Source organism: Hevea brasiliensis, chromosome 9 (assembly GCF_030052815.1).
Source record: "Hevea brasiliensis isolate MT/VB/25A 57/8 chromosome 9, ASM3005281v1, whole genome shotgun sequence".
NCBI classification, from domain to species: Eukaryota; Viridiplantae; Streptophyta; class Magnoliopsida; order Malpighiales; family Euphorbiaceae; genus Hevea; species Hevea brasiliensis.
The window spans coordinates 11,853,976-11,874,516 of record NC_079501.1 but is presented as its reverse complement, the minus strand read 5'-3'; the positions used below and the strand labels follow the sequence as shown (position 1 = coordinate 11,874,516).

The following is a 20,541-nucleotide window of genomic DNA, read 5'->3' as shown; positions in this document are numbered from 1 at the left end:
TTTAAAACTACGCAAAACTGATAATGTACACTTTTCGCATGGTAAAATACATGTAAATTGTCCAGCTCATGTATGTATATTTCTAATTGTATTAGATGCTAATGTTTCTTTCCACTGCTTCTACATTATATACGTAAACAAATTACTGGACTCATTTCCTAACGGACAAAAAAATGTTACAAGCATGAATCTTGCTCATGTTAATTGAGTTTGGCCCCCTTCTCAGCCGCCTTTCACTGATGAAAATTGCCCATCTGACGAAAAGCTTGTGATAAGCCACATAAAAACAAAGAGGATTCTATAAGTTTTTATTTTGATGTAGAAAAAGAATTCCACAGTATGGACAATGGCTGATGAAATGATACGAACAGAGGAAAGCCAAAGAAATCAGTTTTCAATCAGCTGCTCTTCTTCCATCAAATGCTTCAACTACTTTATCCCTGATGAGAAATTTTGTCTTGCAGGAAAACCAGTTTGACGCATCCGGAAAGGTCTCTCGTTATTAAATAGCCTGCTATCAGATGGTGCCGCCCCAAGAATCCCCAACGAATTAGGATCTCTTAAACGGTTACCATTACTCATTGGTCTTTGAAAGGGCGGTTGAAGTGGGGGATGAGTATCAGCTTCAGCTCTTCTCCGCCGTTTCCAAGCTTCAAATTTCCCATTATCATGACCCTTTTCAATTGATTCTGACATTTGATAGGAATTCACATTTTTGTACCCTCTGTGCCTCTCAACATGGCGTGTCAGAGGAAAATAATTGGCATCACCATCTCTGTCCACTGGACCAGATGCAGAACCATTCATGTGGATGGGTCCAACACCTGCTTCCTCTTCCTGCTCCTGCTTAAGTTTAGAATAGATCTGATGAAGTCTCTCCCCTGATAAATTTGAAAAAGTAGAGACATAATTCCATAATCGCGTGGTCATCCCTGAAAAAACATTATAAATTAAACAAGAAATAAGAGACAAGATGACAAAAGTGAATTGAAGAACAAAGCCAATTCAGATAATAATAATAATAAATAAAGGAATAACTAGGAAATAGCACATACTGTCTTGTCGATAAAACTCTTCCTCATATTCTAAAACAATTTGATCTATCCTCCGCCCAATAAGCTGTAGGTAATTCCGAATCTTCAAAAGCACCTGGAGAAAGGTTCAACACAATTCTAGAATACATAAAAATAAACTAGATATTATGGAATCAAAGCTACGACACACATACCTTTTCCTTTGGAAGGTCTGCACTGGTAGTCTGAAGCCTTTGGAGGCGTCTAAGGGTTTTAATCTCATCAACCATGACATCTTCACACCATTCCATCCATTTCACTTCCTTAAACTGCTCACATAATTCCTCATTGTCTGACATTTCACCCTCCTCTTTCACCAACTGCTCAGCTCTCTGAGGTTTTTGAGGTCTATTCTTGCTAGCATGGACATGGACACCGACCATTGAAGAACTAGGTTTTCCTTTCTTGAGCCTGCTGTGAGATACAGAGATGTTGAGAACGTTTTCCTTCTGCTTCTTGGAGGCCTTACGACCCACCTTAGCATTGGCATTCTTTCCACCAACAGCAGCAAGTTCCTTAACAAAACAAGTACATCAGTCCATACAATCCAAGTTGTCATACAATTCACAAAGCAACATTGTTAATATAATATTATCAACATCAAACACAATGCACTAATGACATTACTGCCATTAGATAAAACCTTATAATAATCAATGAAATACCAATCTGAAACATCAAACAGTCAGTCTGCAAAAATAGGAATCAAGTTGTCGACTTTCACATACTGTGACGATTGTCACCATTCAATCGATAAGACACTATGAGAAAGGTGAACAACATATAGATATACAAAGCCTACAAGCATAATGGCAAAAAGAAAAAAGGTAAGCCTAATGGCATATAGAATGAGAGAAGGCACAGCAAAACCAACTTTCTCATACTCCTGGTTTATTTGGCATTGTTGTTGGAGCTACAACTGAGAAAAGCACCCAACACATCCTTAATTTTGTTAATTAGAGGGTATTACAAATTGATTTAAAGTTAAATTGGACATCTTTTAGTCATAAGAACTCAAAAACAACTAAAAGCTTTTTTCATCTTCTAAAATAGTGCTTTTCCCAAAATCATTTTATGGCCTCCCAACCTCAACCCCAACCCCAAACAGGGCCTTGGTGGTTGGCTGGATCACCTTAAATGAAGCTAATTTTCCCTTTTAATTGGCTGTAGATCATTACCATTTCCAGAAGTGCATTAGCACGGTCCCTCAAATTTGGAGCACGTGGCAGGAAGGTCTCATGGTGTTGCAGTTCCACTGGAGCAATCTTCTTTGAAAGGCCAAGCCTTTCATCTAACCTTATCTTTTCCCAATTGCCAAATCCATGATAGTGTATTCCCAAAAGCAATCTTGAATCATCAACTAAAAAAAATAATGTAACAAGTCAACCAACGAAAAGAAAAATCCAGTTAATACTATTAAACAGGAAAGAAAGAAAAAAAGAAGAGAGAGAGAGAGTGCAATAAAAGGAAAACACATACTCTGGTTCCAGCCACAACCCTTAGACCAGTTTGAAGGTTTGAGATACATTAGAACTCGAAATTGTGCAATGGGGTTCTCATATCGACTAATTCGCTTTGCTAGTAGCTGAAGTTGTTGAACACGGTTCAGCAGATCGTTAGCCTTCACAGGCACACCAAAAAAGTCCAACAAAGGACCCTATAGGCAATCACCATTAGAAATTATTTAGAAAAGCTTGGGATACCATTTTAAATTATGAAAAACTTAGGAGTGATCAACAGTAGACTGGGCAAATATAGCAGCAAAAGTACTTTTAAGGAAATGATACCTTTGGGTCTAGATTTCCTCCATCAACTGCCTCCTTGCAACCATCTATCAGAGCATCAAAAAGCTCAATCTGTGCATCAGGAGAAGCTGCTGCCACTGATCCACCAACCTCTGCAACTATTAAGTCTATTTGGTTTGCATTCCCAAATTTCATAACCTATTCCAGGGAAACAAACAAAAAATGAATAAGGAAATCCAAGATATAAGACAACAATGTTACCTGAATTGAAGTTACCACACTATAAGCATTCTATGCTAGACTCCAACCATGGACATGCATGCACCAGAATTCATGGCCAAATGATGCAGGAACTTCAATCAAGTAGAGGAACAATAAATATCAGGTCCAATATTGTAAAATTTATTCAACAATCACTTTGAATTTTAAACACAATTCTTTCTCCCACAAAAATATACATGCACTTAACTGAATGCAGCTAAAAGTCCCATGAGAAACAAGAAATATCATTGTGCTGCCATCTTTAAAAAATGGGAGATGGATTATAAAAGTCCAAAGCACTGAGAGAAATGCTTTAGATCCTAAAATTTGTGAGAGAAGTGCTTTCAATTTTTTGGATCAGTTACACCTCTTGCATGAACTGTTTCTAGTCTTCTGGAGCATGATACCAAGAAGAGGTAGAATCCAGCAGCCACAATTCCATGGACTCACCATAAAACCTCTAACCTTGCTATAATTATGTCATATGAATAGGACACAAACACAATTAAACTCAACTAAGCCTAATCTATAACTAGGACTAACACAAAGGCTTTATCATATTCCAAGCGAGCAGAGACTAGAGAAAGCCATTGCAAAATTTTTTGGGTATGGCCCATATTTCCGCAAGCACCCATTTTATCATGACAGAAATATTGTGAATCATGACAATTGAATTGAAATTAATATATGGCAAGGAAAATCAAACAAAGTTGGAGAAAAACTGATATTCAATCAACATATTCAAACTACAGCATACAAATATTCTTGAAATTTAGTCAGAAATAGGCTGAATCAAAGATGACTAGAAGTCTAAGTTACAAAGAGACTTAAATTATTAACAAAACATAACAATCAAAATCATTCCCAAACCAAAATTTTAAGTAGTGAAATTTTCAGAAAATGATGAAAGCATCAATCATTTAGTCATGTTAATTCAATTTGAAAGATGCAAGTGTTTAATAAAATATAAAAACATATAAATTCCGTTAACATAATTTATACATACATACATACATACATACATACACACACACATATATATATATGAAAGAAACAATAACAACAAATACTGCTTTGATGTTGCCTAAAAACAAAAATTTTTATTATTCTTCTTTGGACAATAATAAAACTTCAAAATATTTGTTGGAACATTACCGCACGAGAAAAACGTAATGCATCTCTCTTAGACAGATTCCCTTGAGACCATTCCCTCACTTGGGCGGATGCTCCATCAATCATAGGGACTGAAGGGGCAGAATAATCTGCTTTGCGACGTTTATGCACTCGCTCTTGTGGTTCCAGAAGCTCAGAATTTTTCTTTTTCCTTTTGTTACTTCTCTCAGATTGGTTGGCCTCAGCATAACTCTTGTTGATCCTTGCAGCACGAGGGGCCAATGCTTGCTAAAAGGGAAAGAATAAATATTTATAACAATTAAAACTCCAAAATTGACAATGTGTTGAATAAAATTTAACATAACAAGTTCATACTTCAGCTTGGGATATTGCTTCAGGTTTTATCCAACGACTCCAAAAACTCCCATCATCTTCAGCACTACAGAAATTGGCAACCTATATACATATATCAGAGAACAAAGTTAATCTGCAATGTAAATTGTACACATGGCACCCCTTCTATGCTTTGCATCATCAATTGCAAATGCAGTAACAACTTGGATATAGTAGCAAGGAAATATAGAAAAGCAGCATGATTAAACCATCAGCATTATAATCATTTGCTTACCTTAAAAGCACTCAACAATTCATGCCCTTCCTCTCCTCCAGCTTCCTTCTCTTCAACCTTCTCTGCTCTTTCAAGAATTTCATCAATATCCATACTTAATAGTCTCTTCTTGCTTTCTTCTTCATTTCTATCCTCTTTAAAAAGTTCCTCTGCACCAAACCTTAAAATTGCAGACAGCTCATTCTGCAATTATAGTATGAAATTTTGTATGAGAACTGATGCTAAAAGACTATACACAGTAACACGGTAAATAAAAGGTAATGCAAATACTACATGAGATCAGATTACAAAGATTTAAAACTACAGCTGATAGATGAAATAAATAGCCTAGAAGCTTATTTTATACAACTACAGAAAAAAGTGAAAAGCAGAACAATGTTCTCAACATCCCCTTACTTTGTCAAAATAACTTCCCTTTTTTGCTTCTTTCTTTTCCAATCTACCCTCTGCATTTAATTTTTGGATCACCAAATGGTCAAGAACCTATAAAAATACAAAACAGTAAGTGGCATAAAATAATTAGCTTACAAAATGCTATTAAGGAATACAAAGGATATGCTTACACACAAAATACACACATTTATGCTTAAAAATGCAAATAATTCAAGAATGTTTAAGATATATTGTAGCAAACTACCATCTTTTTCTTAGCTCGCTCCAGGATATCCTCCTCAACACTTTTGCTAGTGACAAATCTATATATGTTAACTACTTCTTGTTGCCCAATCCTATGCGCTCTACTCATTGCCTGATGCACAATTACACAATCGAAAAAAATAAATAAATAAACAACAGGTGTTTCCTTTACATAATTCAATCAGAAAACATTAAGGGCCAACTATGAAATGGGAGGCAAGAGAAAAGGTGGAAACTATATCATCATGTTCAGAACCTGTAAGTCATTTTGGGGATTCCAGTCCGAATCAAATATTATAACTGTGTCCGCTGTAGCAAGATTGATGCCTAGGCCACCAGCTCGAGTTGAAAGAAGGAAGCAGAAATCATCACTGCCAGGTGCATTGAAGTGATCCATAGCCTGCTGACGCAACTCAGCCTTTGTACTACCATCAAGCCTTTGAAATTGGAAACCCCTAAGTGACATATATTCTGCCAATATATCCAACATTCGAACCATCTACAACAATTTACCAACATAGCATTTAATTAACCACTTAATACAACAAGATGGATCTACTTGTATACTAACAGAAAGATCCAAGAGATAAACAACAATCACACAAAAATCATAAAACGTGTGCTAAATCACATCATTGCTCATTCATTAAGTTTTTAAAAAGTTAGAGATGAAGGCTAGCTTTTAGCACTTGTGCAAAAATTTTGGTATACAAAGATACAGATATACTAGAAAATGAAAAAGAAGATGCAGCACAGAAATTTAACATAAGCTGATCTCATCATGGCTGTACACCACTCAAGAAACTTCAGTTGCAGAAAGCAATCTGGTCAGCTACCTGGCAGTGACTCCAGTGAGAACTTATCTATCATGTTGCCGTCCATAATTCGTTACTGGAATTTGACTAAATCAAGAATAAATCACACATGCCAAATTGGAGTGTGCAGTTCAAACTATTGTTCTACTACAGGAGTATTATGAATATACTTAGCTTATCTATTTGTAACAAAGAAGAGCTGACATGGAAAAAAGAAAGCTTATATTCTTTATAGCTTAAGGCACGCTATTCCCATATCTGCTAAAATGCTTCCCAGACAAACCTGGGAAAAAATCAGAACACGATGTTTTGTGGCACGCAACCTGACAAGTAACTTGTCAAGTATAACCAGCTTTCCACTGCTCAAGATAATTCTTTCCAACTTGCTGCTATCATTAATGCCAGAATCCCCACCATAACCATGATCTGCACTTTCAAATAGGAAAGGATGATTGCAGCATTTTTTCAATTCCACTACGATATTTAAAAGTGAAACCTGCAAATGTGAAAGGCCCAGATATGTATCAGTTTTCACACATTAATAATAATAATAATATTAATAATAATAACAAAAGAAGAAATAGAAGCACAACAACAACAACAACAAAATGGCCACAGAGTCGATGACAAAAACTGGCTGCAACCTCAACAGACCAAAGGGCCCATTCAGAATCCAGGCAGTTAATTCACATTTTCATTGCCGCAGCTTCAGGGAAAACAAAGAATTTTGCTGCCTATCCCAAGAACATTTTGGGCTTTGGACTCCATAAACTTTTAAATCATGCTACCAATCAGGGCTTAAGACACTCAAAAAGAACCATTCTTGATTTTGTCAAAGCCAAAAGCTAGCCATTTACCATGAATGTTTGAAAATAGAAAGTGATAAAAAGGATGAGAAACAGAAACTCTAACATTTTTTATTAGATTATTATTTTACAATGATATTACAGTAACTCGGTAATAAATTACAACAAAGATCAAGAAAAAAAAAGTCAGGAAAAAGCTCTAGCATAATTTTTCAAGCCAAATTTTTCCAAATAACATCTAACCTGATTCCCACGAACTCCTTTGTTCAGGTCATGAAAATTGCGTTCCAAAATCCATTTATAGTACCTATACAAATGCAAGAAGCAGCAGCAGCAGCAGGAGGTTGTACCAAAAGTCAATCAACAGATGGAATCAAAAAATATTCCACACTTATCAGAAAATGAAACAATACACACTGTTTCTGGAGTGGGGACATCTCAACCCTCAGAATACGCTCAATCTTTGGTGGCAAGGATTTCTCTACATCCTTGATAACTCTTCTGAGAATGTGAGGCCTCAATTCCATATGTAGATTGGCAAGCTACAAGACAAAATAAATATAGACCACAGTTCATAGTGAGGATGATGAATATTTGGATACAAAACAAAGCATAGAAAAGATTACACAACAAAAGCACCTCCATATCATACCTCAATTTCATTGAATGAGCTCAGGTTCCGGTAATTTTGAACAAAATCATCCTTGCTCTTGAACTTATCACAATCAAGGAAGTGAAGCAGAGCCCTGTTAAAGTCAAGAAGAACAGAATATCATATCAGCTGAGGAAACAAGCATGATTTGTGGCAACAGTGAACGGGTAACAGATCATCAAAGGAAAACATACAAAGAAAAATAACAATAAAATCAATATTTGTATCTTTTTGCAATAAAGCAAAGTATAATCCAGACAATTTTCAAGTTACAAAGCAGAAGGGAACCTGAAACTTATGACCACCAATTTACCAGAATAAATGATAATTAAAAAAAAAAAAAAGACACTGTGTATGTTACTACCACTATCCTTAACGTTGCAAACAAAAAGAGTACATAATCCACTTTTAGTTAGAATAAAATATTGCAATAAAGGAGACAAAAACAATTAACGGCAAATTCATCAAAATCTCTAATAAGAAACTATTCAGTCTGCAAGAAACAAAATTATCACAATGCCAAGGGAAGCAAAACAAGATTAACAAGATACCGTAGATATATACAAAATTAACTAAAAGGAGACAAGGGAAGAAAAACAGTTTTCTTAAATTTTTCACAATCCAGTTGGCCATCATGTAAGGGAGCAAATTCAACAAAAAAAATTCCTTCAGAATTTTGCAAGACCAGCAACAATCATAAAGAAAGAAATTATTACCATAGCTCTTCCACACTGTTCTGTAATGGAGTTCCAGTAATTAACAATTTGTTCTTGGTGCTAAATTCCTGAAGAAATAAATCCACCATCCAATGATAACCAGATCAGCTGACCACAGCAAATATGCAAGCAGAACAATTCAATAATTTAAAGATTTAGCATTACCGATAGGGTAGTGTACAACTGTGCCTCACTATTTTTTAACCTATGAGCTTCATCAACCATGAGATAATTCCACCTGATCTTGGATAGCACTGCCTTGTCCTTTAGAACAACTTCATACGTAGTCAACAGCGCATTAAATTTTATAGGACGCCCAACTTTCTTATCATTATAGAATTCATATTGCTGACAAACCTGCAAGACAACAATACATAAATAATTTGAAAGAAAACTTACGTATACAAGTTAAATCAAATCAGTATTGCACATTTTAGCAAAGAGAAGAAATTGCTACCAGTAAAACACTGGGGAGTATAAAGGGGAAGAGTTTTTCAGTAACCAGCACACTACTCATGGATCATCAGTAGTCATGGATGCCTTCGCAAGCATCAGGGCAGGAGGGAACCAGCTCAAGAAAACATGCATGCTGGTCTCACTTACTTTCCATTAAGACACAAGAAAAAAAACTACAGTATTTTTTCTTTGCACTGACTGAAAAGTGAATAACAACACTCCTTATGAGAAAGAGACGCTAAGAGCATGCCCATACAATAGTAGGATTGGTCAATACTTCTGCCCCAAGAATAATCATCTAAAAACATGGGAGCTTTTAGGACTATGAACCGCTTTCCCTGACGAAAGATTGTCGAACACCAGAACTAAGAAAATACTTTTAATACTATGTTTGGAAGTTTTAGTTGAATAGAAAGGGCAAGGATAGTCTTTAGTCCATGAGATTTAAAAAAAAAAAAAGGAAAAAAAAAAGAAATGAAAAGAAAGGTTAAATGATTTTTCATGTTTGGAAATTTCAAGGGATAGGAAAGGATTTAAATTATTTAGATTAAAAGTCTTATTTAAAAAATATTTTTGACATTGACAGAGGGTATAATTCTTAGCCCCTCAATTTTGATGGGAAAACGAATTTTGGTTTGAAGTGATAACTAATCCCTGTTATCCTTTCTTTCACAACCTTATTGAACTCTAGAACATGGGACATCTCTCATCCTTCTAAGTTCCAAATCCCTCCATCCAAATGAAGCGTAAAGGAAAAAAGAAAACACAAACACACAAGCACTTATCAAGCTTTAATATGTAAATATTATCCATATGATAAGCACTGAAAAAAAAATAACTTCTAGTTTTTGAAATTTGATATTGTTACAGCTGCATAGTCTATTACCAAGCACTTCTTATCAACAATACTAGTGAATAACACTTGTAGAATCTTAATCATCACACTATCCAATTCAACAACTTTATTTTGAATGCCAATCACCAATTTAAAGCAGCAAATCTTGACAATCTTAGATTACTGAGATAGTGGCCAAGGGAATCAAGTTGTGTGTGTTTACCCTAAACAATTGTAAAATATGCCTCACCTCTCTGCTGGCACGTGTACCAACATATACAATAACATTCATATCAGGAAGCCACTTCCTAAATTCCTTAGCCCAGTTGGACAAAGTGGATAATGGTACAACAACAAGAAATGGCCCAGGGATTTGCTGTGCATTCTGCAGAAGAACAGCATAGATTATGTGTATTCAATAAATATGAAAAAATTATATGTTAAAAGAATACAACAGAAAGGGCTTACCTGTAAAAAACCAAGCATGGAACACACTGTTTTTCCATGTTTATCCAATAAATATGGAAATTATATGTTATACAAATACAAAAGAAAGTTCTTACCTGTAAAAAACCAAGCATGGAAACTGACTGAACTGTTTTTCCAAGACCCATCTCATCAGCTAAAATGACATTTGTATCATTTCTCCAGCTGTAAGAATAATAAACTAATTACAAAAAGTAATGAACCAAGAAACCTTTGAAGCACCATTTTTTTGTCAAGCAAAATAGACACGTACCTATTAACAAGAAAATTCAAACCCTCTAGCTGATAATCACGAAGCTTTCCTCCTCTCAACCATTCTGGCTGTTCATCAAGCTTCCTTAAACTTGCTAAAAAAAAAAAAGCAAATGCTCATGCATTAAATTATATAATTCAATGAAAATACCATGTACAAAATTGAACACGTAGCAAAAGATAGAATTTAATACATAGTGAAGGATAGAACTACTGAATTTATGATGTAGCAAGTGTGTATATATATATATCAGAACAAATGGGCAAATGAAAGGACAATGAAGGTAAGCAAAATTCAGAAGTTTAATTTGAGAAAGATGCTGTGTTGACAAATGACCAAAAAAATGACAATTAGAATAATAGGAAATAGACCTATTTAGCAAGAATATATCCACACAAATCTCACTCAAAGGAACAATATAACATCTATAATACTATTACAAACGTGATAACACAAGCTACTACAGAGTAACATCCTAATCAAGTAAAAATTAAACCAAAGTTGCAAGCACTAAACAACTTTGGGTCATAACATAGAATAAAAACCATTATCTAGTTCACATTCACAATGGAACTCATCCAATGGTTTATTATTATGGTAGTTTTGAAAATTAAAAAAAATTATTAATAATAATAATAACATAGCAGATTCCAAGCAATGGAGACCTTTGCCTTTCTTGCGCTGTAGATCCACCATTTTCCCTTGTACAGCCATTGCAGCCTCACGTGCCTTCCACATAATGAAAAAAAAAATTATATAAAGCATGGCCCTATATGTCAGGCAATATTTTTCAAGAAAGGCCTCATTATGCCAGGCCAAAAACAAGATCAGACTGATGACATACCTTGTATTCATCAATTGCATCTTGTGCAAATTCTATATCTATATCCTTTTCCCTGTACCACAGAATATTAACTACAACTATGACAGCAACTCATGCAATTATTAGAAAACTTGCACTCAACATTCAAGGATCTAAAGATTAACTTACCACAAATGATAATCAATTTTATATCTCAGGCAAATAAAAGGAAATAGAATAATTTAAAATGGAAAAAACATAAAAAAGAAAAAAATCAGTAGCAGCAATCAAAGATTATAAAATTAGTATAGTCAGGGAATACCAGGTTGCTTCAGCATAAGATAGTCCTTGCCACTTGACTAAGTATTCTGGCACAATACTCCCAGAGCTATCTTTACTGATTCGATCAGAAATAATTCTCTCCACCTATAAATGAAATTGTTTAGCAATTACACAGTAGATGAAAGTAACAAAAAGACAACTATAACCAAAATCCAGAAAAATAACAGAAAGACAGAAGATCCAAAAAAAATAAAGCCGCAAAAACAAACCTGACTATTTTGCTTGATTAGATCCAAATCCATTTCTTTACTCACATCATTGACCTCAATCTGACAGTAAGATAGTTATAAATACGTCAGATCGCATAATTGATTGACAGATAGAGCTTGTGTCTGGTGTATGGACTATCATCAAATATGAAAAAGCAGCTTTCTAACTTAGACAAGGTGCCACATGTACTTACCTGCAGTCAATATGGCAGTATTCAACATAAGCATTTAGGAAAAGTCCCAATAAAATAATATCACAAACAATGTTGAGATTATGTCTCATATTCAAGATGGTATTCTATACAATATGAAGGGTTTCATGCAGAGGTGCATAAAGGAGCAAAAAGAACATGCAGAGGGGCATAAGGATTTATCCTTGAGCATTGTACTCACAGCTGTACTTTTTCCCATTTATAGCAAAAAATAGAACTTGCTCTGTGAATATAACATAGGCATACTGCTGAACCCTACAAAAATCCCAAGAGTCTAGTTCCTCTCTCTTTGTTTTTGTTTATCCTCATTTTTGTAAGTTTGGATTGTGTGTACATTGTTAACATATTAGCATCATTGCACTTTTTCACAATGTTTTTATAGCATTATTGTTTGCTTATTTTCCATCCTTCAAATTTTGGTTCTGTATATTAAAAGCAAATTCTACCTTTCTGCCGCATGAAAATTTCCAAAGATCTGTAAAAAAAGCCCAGCTTAAAAATAAATTAAAAAAAAAAAAAGAAAGCAATCAAGAAATAGCAGTTGCATCTCGAATAAAAGTTGCAATGGTACATTCATTAGTTCAACATGTAATTACGCAGACAATTAACTCTATCAACAAAACATAACAAGCATTATCAGAATATTAAGATCCAAGAAGTTCACAGAAAACACACACACGCATATATATTTAGAATTCCATAGCCACATAGTTATTTTCCACTTCAACTTTCTTGGAAAAGATATCTATTAATATACATTCACTTTCTTCCTGTTGTTATTGTTTTTTACAAATGGATTTGTCATCTATCCATTCACACAATGACACCACCGTGCTTATCATATATTTAAGAAAAGATAACCATAGTAACTGTTAACTTATGATGGAAAGAGGCATTACCTCCTCACGTGTAAGCCTTCTCCGATACTTCACATCTTCATTCACTTTTTTCGTGTAGTTCAGTACCTTCTTAAAACCACTCAGCTGCAAGTATACAGACAGGGCATTTAAACAGCAGATAGAAGACATGGAATCCTACAAAACTTTCCGATCTGAACCATACATATAAAGGTGTATGGCTGCATGCAACCCATTGCACCTTAAAATATATGCAAGAACACCATAAAGAATGTCAATCATACATTTTGTAATTCTGCAAAAGATTTCCACTGACAGTGCAAATGTGACTGGCCTTTCCATTTGATTAGAAACTCCATTTCATTCCAATCTAGTTCAGAATCAAACAAGTGGCTTAACAGAACGGGCTCTGTTGATTGATTGTTCCTTAGAGCATCTTCAGACATGCCCCTAGGCTGATGCCACAACACTCTTTCAATGGAGTCACCATCTTCCTCTTCAATTTCTTCCTAAGAAAGTAATTTGGAGAAAAAAAAGAAAACCGCAGGCATGAGAAATAATATTAGAACCAAACTTCTTCATGTAATTACATATTCCTGTGTCAACCGGCAAATTTAGCCCCAGTATCAAGCTAGACTACTGCAATCCAAGGCAAGAAGACATTCGCAAACCAGGACTAGGGAAAAGCTCAAAAACAGAGACTTATAAATCTAAAACAACAATTAGCGTGTCAGGAATTTCCACCAAGACCTACTTCCACTCAGTGCTACATCACTTCTAAAAAGTTATACCTTGACAGCCAACATAATCATCTATCCAAATCATACCCCACTTATCGATTAAATCAGTTAACATCTCATCGGCACTAAACAGAAAATGTCCAAATTATTCCTAAACAGCTTTCATGGTTTGTCCAGCATAAAAATCACATGCACAAGCATACAAGGAAATCAGAAAAACTAACCTTAGCCACTATGCTGGAATGGAGAAGAGTTCTGATATTAAAAGGAAGACTACAAGTAAAAGAATAAGAAAAGGAGAGATAGGATAAGGAAAAGATAGCAAGAACCAAACGTATGTCCAGTCCTGATTGCATTGGATAAAATATATCGGATAAAATACATCTAGTTTCACCCCTACCCATTATTGACAACATGCATAAAAACTTGTACATCTTCTTTTTAACTTGTTGCAACAACCCAAAAGAATAGGGAAAAAAGGAAAATCTAAGAAAGAAAAGAACAGGACTCAACCAAGCCAAAGTCTCATATATAGAAGGCCTCTCGTCAGAGATGTGTAAGTTCTTAAAACTCATAAATCACATGGCACTCCCTTTTTATCATTTATGCATGTACTTGCACAAAAGTATAGTGAATACTCACCTTCTGGGGCTTTTTCTTTTTCCCTTCATCAATTTCTTCACTTTCTTCACTTTCAACATATGATACCTTTCGAACTGACCTACTAGATGTTCGAACCTCATTATTTCGGCCACTGATAGCCATCGACATAGCCGATCTAGCATTAGATTTGTGGTTATGCACTCTCCTTGTCATTTTCTTAATGTCTCCATCACTGTCACTGTCAGAGTCCTCTGCTGTATACTCATCCTCTTCAAATGATGTTTTTCCTCTCTTTTGTCGACTTGAAGCATGTAATGACTTGCTTTCTCTAGTAGATTTTATATTACATATGCCTTTACCTTGTTGCCTACCCTTGGACTTTTTCACGTAGTATGAATCATCTTCATCTGAGACATCAATATCATCATCAATATCGTCATCTTCATCTGAATCCTCACCATCCCAGTCTTTATCCTTGTATTATTGAAAAAGCATTGCATCAGGGTACCAAAATATTGATACTACAAAACACTACATTAAGTCCATAGGAACATTGGGTAGATAATAAACATAAACCATATATTTCATAAGGAATACCGAATACATAATCAAAAATTATCACAAACAAAAAATAAATCATATTTTAAACACCTGGAGCAAGAAGAAAATAATATGATAACATTTTCAAGTTTCTTAAACTTTTTTTCATGCTGCCATTATCTTACATGTCACTATTATCTTCAATGCATAATCTCATAACTAATAAATAGAATCCAAATAATTTTGCCATAGTCATCCCTGTAAATCTTTTTGGTTTCCTTCATCACAAAATGAATTTAGAGTTTCCATTGATCTATTTGGGGTTTCGACTGTCAACCACCACTTATTATAATACAAGAAAAATACAGTTTTCACTACACCTATCAAGACTTGAATTATGCTGACTAGTGCAGAGCTCCAATACCATCTTTTGTAGGGCTATCCCATGCCACACTTAAAGAAGGGGGGGAAGGGGGGTGCAACCTTCCACACAAACAAAGAGGAATATTTCCATGTTTTGTAAAAGCAATTTGGCTTGAATCCAGCAACAGTTTTCACAGCTTTTCTAATCCGTAGTCCATTCTGCAGGTGACTCCACAAGACAAAAAGCAACATTGCCATTAAATAAACAAAGTACTGGTTTCTCATCCACCAAAAGTCTAACCCATATTTCTGTATCATCCAAATAACATGCAGAAAGACTGTTGTGTTGGCAAATTCACTCCATGAACCAATCAAATCTAGCCCAGCCATTATTTGATTTTTCAAGCTAACCTATTAGACATTTAGTTCAGTTAGCTTATCAAAAAGTTAACTTAGATCCCAACATCACAATTCAGGGTTCGTTAGAACATCCTTAGAGGAACACCTTTTAAGCTGTGCCAAGCACTCTTCAGTTATACCATCTCCATGCCCCGGAAATTTATTCAGAAGTTCATTATTATAGAGAGATAGCACGCAACAGTCCTTGATTTACTATTGACAACCTCCAAAATGCTCAATTTAACCTTTTATTTTAATTTACGTGCTTACCACTCGGCCAACATTCACGAACTGGGTAATATACCAAAGAGAACACAGAACAGATATAGCAAGTGCAGTTAGGATAATAGTTATAACATCAAGGACATCATTTCCACACAATATAAATAAAAATTGATATCTCAATGCCAATTCATCCCTACAATTTCTGCATAACTATTCTAGCCCCGTAATTACTGAACAATCCTAGCCCAATTTACAACATATAATCCTTCAATCTTAGCTCCTATCTTAAAAGGCCAAAATCATACCTCTACCAATATAAAAAGCCAGCCAAGCCAAAGTCAACTCACTATTATCCAAGCCTTAAAGCAACCTGGTCACCATGATCAGACAGGACGTCCCTTTCTACAAAATTACTCAACAATTTAAACCCATTATTCCCACATCTTTTTGATCACCCATTTTTTTATAGGGAATCAATGCACGTAGCACCTTCAATCAAATTCAAAAGTATAACTCTCAATGATACTCTCAGAAAATACATGCAGCCCTCGTAGGCTTGTACAAAGGGCAACAAATGTGGGACCCAAAAATCAAGAGCAAGCAGATTCCGAAAAGGTGAGAACAACGAAGGAACAAAAGCCCTACAAGATTGCAGTAGCAAAGGGAGAGAAAGAGGTGGCTAACCAATCAATGGCTCTATCCCTCTTCTCCTCTTCCCCTTTCCTCCCTCCTCCCTCCCCCCCCCCCCCCCCCCTCTCTCAAAAAAAAAAAAAAAAAAAGCAAAGTCCCCAAAAGGATTGAAAAAACTATAAACAAGCCATGAACCATTCATGCTCAGAAAACTTGGATGAACGTGAAGATATAAATACGGGCCTCAAATCTGACAGCCCATATTATATATGTCTTTTCAAGAGAACTTTTTACTTTAATTTGCATCAGTTAACAACTTCCAGCATCTTCATGCACTTGAGCATCTCCTTTGAAGATAAATCTTTCCTCTAATTAGAATTGAAACAGTTTTCAGTGATTATTCCCTTCTTTTGAAGAATTCAGTGATAAATCTGAACATGTTGGTGGTTTCATGATTCCCTAGACATTTACGCATGAACATAGTCTCAAACATAGTGGTTTTTTTTTTTTTTCTCTATGTTATTTGGTCCAATATTTAAAACTTAGTAGCCTAAACCCACATTCTAAGACATCTGATGCAGGCTATAATATGGTATAATGGTAAATTCAAATTAAAATCTTATTTGACAATTTATATTAAAAGTTAAAAACACACAAATATGCTCCCTGCACATTATTAGAAATGAGTCAAGAAGAATCCTAATAACAAATTTGTATAAGACTAAAAAACCCATCACCACGTTCTCTCTTCTCCTTCATTAATTCTCATAGTATTAGCTTTAAATTCTTTACTGTGCGTCCAAGTTCTGTGCACATTATCTTTAGTGGCCGATGAGAATGGAAAAAGAGCATACCTTGCTCCAAGTACTCCATAATAACCTATTCTCAAGTTATCCCCCAATCACATCCTAATACCAGATTTAAAACCTTACGACCCTTTAATTGAAATTCCAAATTATTTGTTATTATTTTGATATCCAGATTCTACATCATCCAAAAACTAACCATGTGAATCAAAAATCAGCCTGAATCACTGTTGTTGGGGTGCCAATAAAAGACACCATCCTCATCACCTTTTGCAATCACAAACCAAATTTCTAGGATCATTCTCAACCCTATTCTAAGCACTTTTCAAATTCTAGTGAGCATTTCAGTCATCATAAACCAAGCTACACAGATTTTCAACTAGGACATAAAAACAAATTAAACAAAAAGGTGACCAAGTGCACAAAGCATCCACACTTGTGGGCTATGGAGAGGTTTTATATGCGCAGCCTTACCCTACTCTGCAGAAAGGCATGAAAACAAATTAAAGAGCACTAAAAGTTTTTAGAGGACTTCATTTTACTAGCATAATATCAACATGACTGCAAGTGGTAAACTATTTAAGATTGTCCTTTGCAACACCTTAAACGGTTCTCAAGATTTGTCTACACCAAACTATAGAACCTAACCAACATCTGCTTTCCGTACAATGATACGAAAACACAGTAGCAAGAACCCTATAAGTTTTGAAAGTTATGGGAATATCACCTAATCATGCAACACAATAAAATATGGCATCAAAACATAGCCGACAGAACCAGAACTGGACATGGCTTGTCAATTAGTTGCCTTGGTGATAAAGGCAGTAAAAAAATATATAAATAAATAGAACAGAAATAAACTCGTAACAATGCAATGATATTAACCTTGTTCCCTACATGACTACTAGCAACACCATAATCAGGGTCAAAGTCTGCATCATCAGGATCATCTTCTGCAAGCAATAAGACGAAGAATTTAGTCCCATCCTTGAAGAGTAAAGATTAATTACCAACAACTTATGATATGAGCAGATCTCAAATCCCATTTTAAAGAGGATACCGATGACCTCCTAGAAAGTACAGCAATAGCAAATAAGTTACCATCTTCCTCATCCTCCTCTTCATAATCAGCATCACCATCATCATTATTGTCGTCGTCATCGCCATCTTCATTGTCGCATAAAGCTCTTGAACTCCTAGAGATTTTTTTATTAACAGGTACAGGTTTTGAATGAGCCCTAGAAAACAACTCAGTTGAGTGGGTAAACCCTCTATAATGCATAGAATCACTTTGATCTTCCCCATCCTGCTCATAGTATTCATCAGACAACATTTCATCTGCAGGGACATCTGAGTGGCCCTTTGGCCCCTTACCAACTTCTTTTTGTCCATCTTCGTCTTCTGACTCTAATCTATCATCCCTTCCATCTGATATATTATCCTCTGACCCTTCTACATTTTTATAGTCTGATTTTGAATCATGCCCAGAATCAGAAGCTACTTGAGCACCCAGAGGTTGGCAGTCCTTCCAAAAAGTTGAACCCCACTTTCCAGCTGCATTTCTTCTCCCTGAAGACTGAAGAACATGTGAATTACTCACCCCAACTCCATTGTCAGGAGCTGCATCACCCTGCATCCTACCAGCATTTTCCCCTTCACTCTCATATTGTGCATCCATGTTGATATCAAATTCCCGTTCACTTGAAATAACATCTATATCATCATTCCCCCCCATTCTACCAATTCGCTGTTCCTGGCCTTTTTCTTCCAGTACACTATGTGAAACTGTTTGATTTGAATAGCTCCTAAAAAAAGCCATACTCTCACGTGGAATTTCTGCAAAAATATCACTTTCCACCTGTTACTATCAGATATGTATGTTGTGGACACAATGCAGCATTAAGCTTCTTCTTCTCAGTCTCCTGTAACCTCTCCAGAAGTCCTATGATAATAGGAAGCAAACATAAGAATCAGCAGAAATCATCATTGTAAGGGTTCAACAAATGAACCACAACACCACCGATAACCAAAAAACACTGGAAGGAAACAGAAACACAAACAATTAGCTCTCAATATTGACACTTCAGAAGGTTCTCAAGCAAACCAGAAAAAAAGAAAGAAAATGTCGTTGTCACTTCTCAGAGAAGTGGGAGAGAGAGGGGGGTAGTAAACTACACTTAGTAAAGGCAATCCTTTATTTTCAGGTACCAGTTAAAAAACATTGAAGCATTTAACACCAAGCTTCAATAATTCTGTGACACATTCGTTAACTAGATACATTCGAGGAACAAAATTAACGTTAGAGGAGGACTCTGATCATAACTTGAACTGAAAGGAACGAAATACCCAGATGAAACTTCAAATTCGACGCATATAGAAAACTCCACTTGCTACCCAGTTCTCGAGATCAAAACCAATAATGAAAGACTAAACCAAACCACAAACAAGCAGCTACAAGAGTTCAAATGAAACCAAAAATAAAATACGCACAATATCAGACTCTGTTCACACACCGTAAACTGAATTCACACGCGAAAACAGCCAGAAACTGGAGGAAATCCGATCCTAATAATCGAAAAAAACCTCAAAACACAAACCAGACGATAAAAACAAATCAAACAAAGCAAACTATAGATCCATGAGCCAGTAAGCAAAATCCAATGAAATAATCACTTGCTGCTCTAAAAAGTCCAATTTAAAAACCCTAAAGCACAAAAAGCACCCGATATCTGAAATCGTGAACACCGAATTCGCGTTAATACACACTGAAATAGGAAAATCGATGGCAAAAATGCAAGCCGATTATTCAAACAGGGAGCTAACCTTTGTACGTAACCAAAAATAGAGAAAATAGAGTGATTCAAGCATGGTTAATTTATGTCGAACTTTATTAAAAAAATAGAGGAAGTGCGCAGGTTGATAATCGTGCGCACCTTTCCAATCGCCGGTAAGTCAATCGCCGGCGGCTAAAAATTTTTTTAAAAAAGAAAAGGTCGTTTCGTGGTCCGGGTTTCGGTTTCGCAAAGGAATTGGGTTTGGGCTATGAGTTCGTGTGTCGGCGGCCGGGGTAGCTAAGATGCGCCGGACGGCGAGGTTGCCGTCGTTCCGATTTGAGCGGAAGACGACGAGGCGATTTTGGATTAATCGTCGATTGGTACCCGTGAGAGGAGAGATAGAGAGAGACACGGACACAAAGTTCTATTTTTAAGGGGATAAAAATAAAAAAAATAAAAAATAAGCGTTTGTCTTCTAGAGATATATGTTTATAGAAGGAAAATTTCGGGTTTTAATTTTCGGGAAAACTATTATTTATTTTTTATATCTTAATTAAAATAATT

The 20,541-nt window shown here is 35.5% G+C and overlaps 1 protein-coding gene across 2 annotated transcripts; it reads right to left on the bottom strand.

The window, feature by feature from the left end:
- On the bottom strand, positions 1-20,424 carry LOC110638615 (protein CHROMATIN REMODELING 5). 2 transcript variants are annotated; one of them, XM_021789230.2, is made up of 31 exons: positions 20,027-20,424; positions 18,305-19,145; positions 18,089-18,156; positions 14,280-14,714; positions 13,182-13,406; positions 12,940-13,023; positions 11,829-11,888; positions 11,600-11,703; positions 11,320-11,371; positions 11,141-11,204; positions 10,476-10,569; positions 10,300-10,387; positions 9,987-10,121; positions 8,611-8,802; positions 8,446-8,513; positions 7,730-7,823; positions 7,495-7,619; positions 7,321-7,384; positions 6,555-6,767; positions 5,713-5,955; positions 5,458-5,568; positions 5,217-5,303; positions 4,821-5,003; positions 4,568-4,648; positions 4,235-4,480; positions 2,861-3,016; positions 2,553-2,730; positions 2,252-2,433; positions 1,229-1,588; positions 1,056-1,149; positions 1-932 (listed from the first exon to the last, which is right to left on the bottom strand). In XM_021789230.2, exons 2-31 carry the CDS (start codon positions 19,020-19,022, stop codon positions 430-432), a joined length of 5,307 nt encoding a protein of 1,768 aa, XP_021644922.2. In that variant the 5' UTR covers positions 19,023-19,145; positions 20,027-20,424; the 3' UTR covers positions 1-429. The 2 variants fall into 2 exon arrangements, with proteins under 2 accessions (XP_021644922.2, XP_021644920.2); XM_021789228.2 differs by having other exon boundaries at positions 20,137-20,424.
- Positions 20,425-20,541: the final 117 nt, after the last annotated feature.

Coding starts and splice junctions, on each gene's coding strand:
- LOC110638615 (XM_021789230.2), bottom strand. CDS start 19,022: ATGGCTTTTTTTAGGAGCTATTCAAATCAAACAGTTTCACATAGTGTA. Junction 11,372..11,599: donor TCTTATGCTGAAGCAACCTG/GTATTCCCTGAC, acceptor TCTGTGGTACAG/GGAAAAGGATATAGATATAG. Junction 10,388..10,475: donor TTGAATTTTCTTGTTAATAG/GTACGTGTCTAT, acceptor TTATTCTTACAG/CTGGAGAAATGATACAAATG.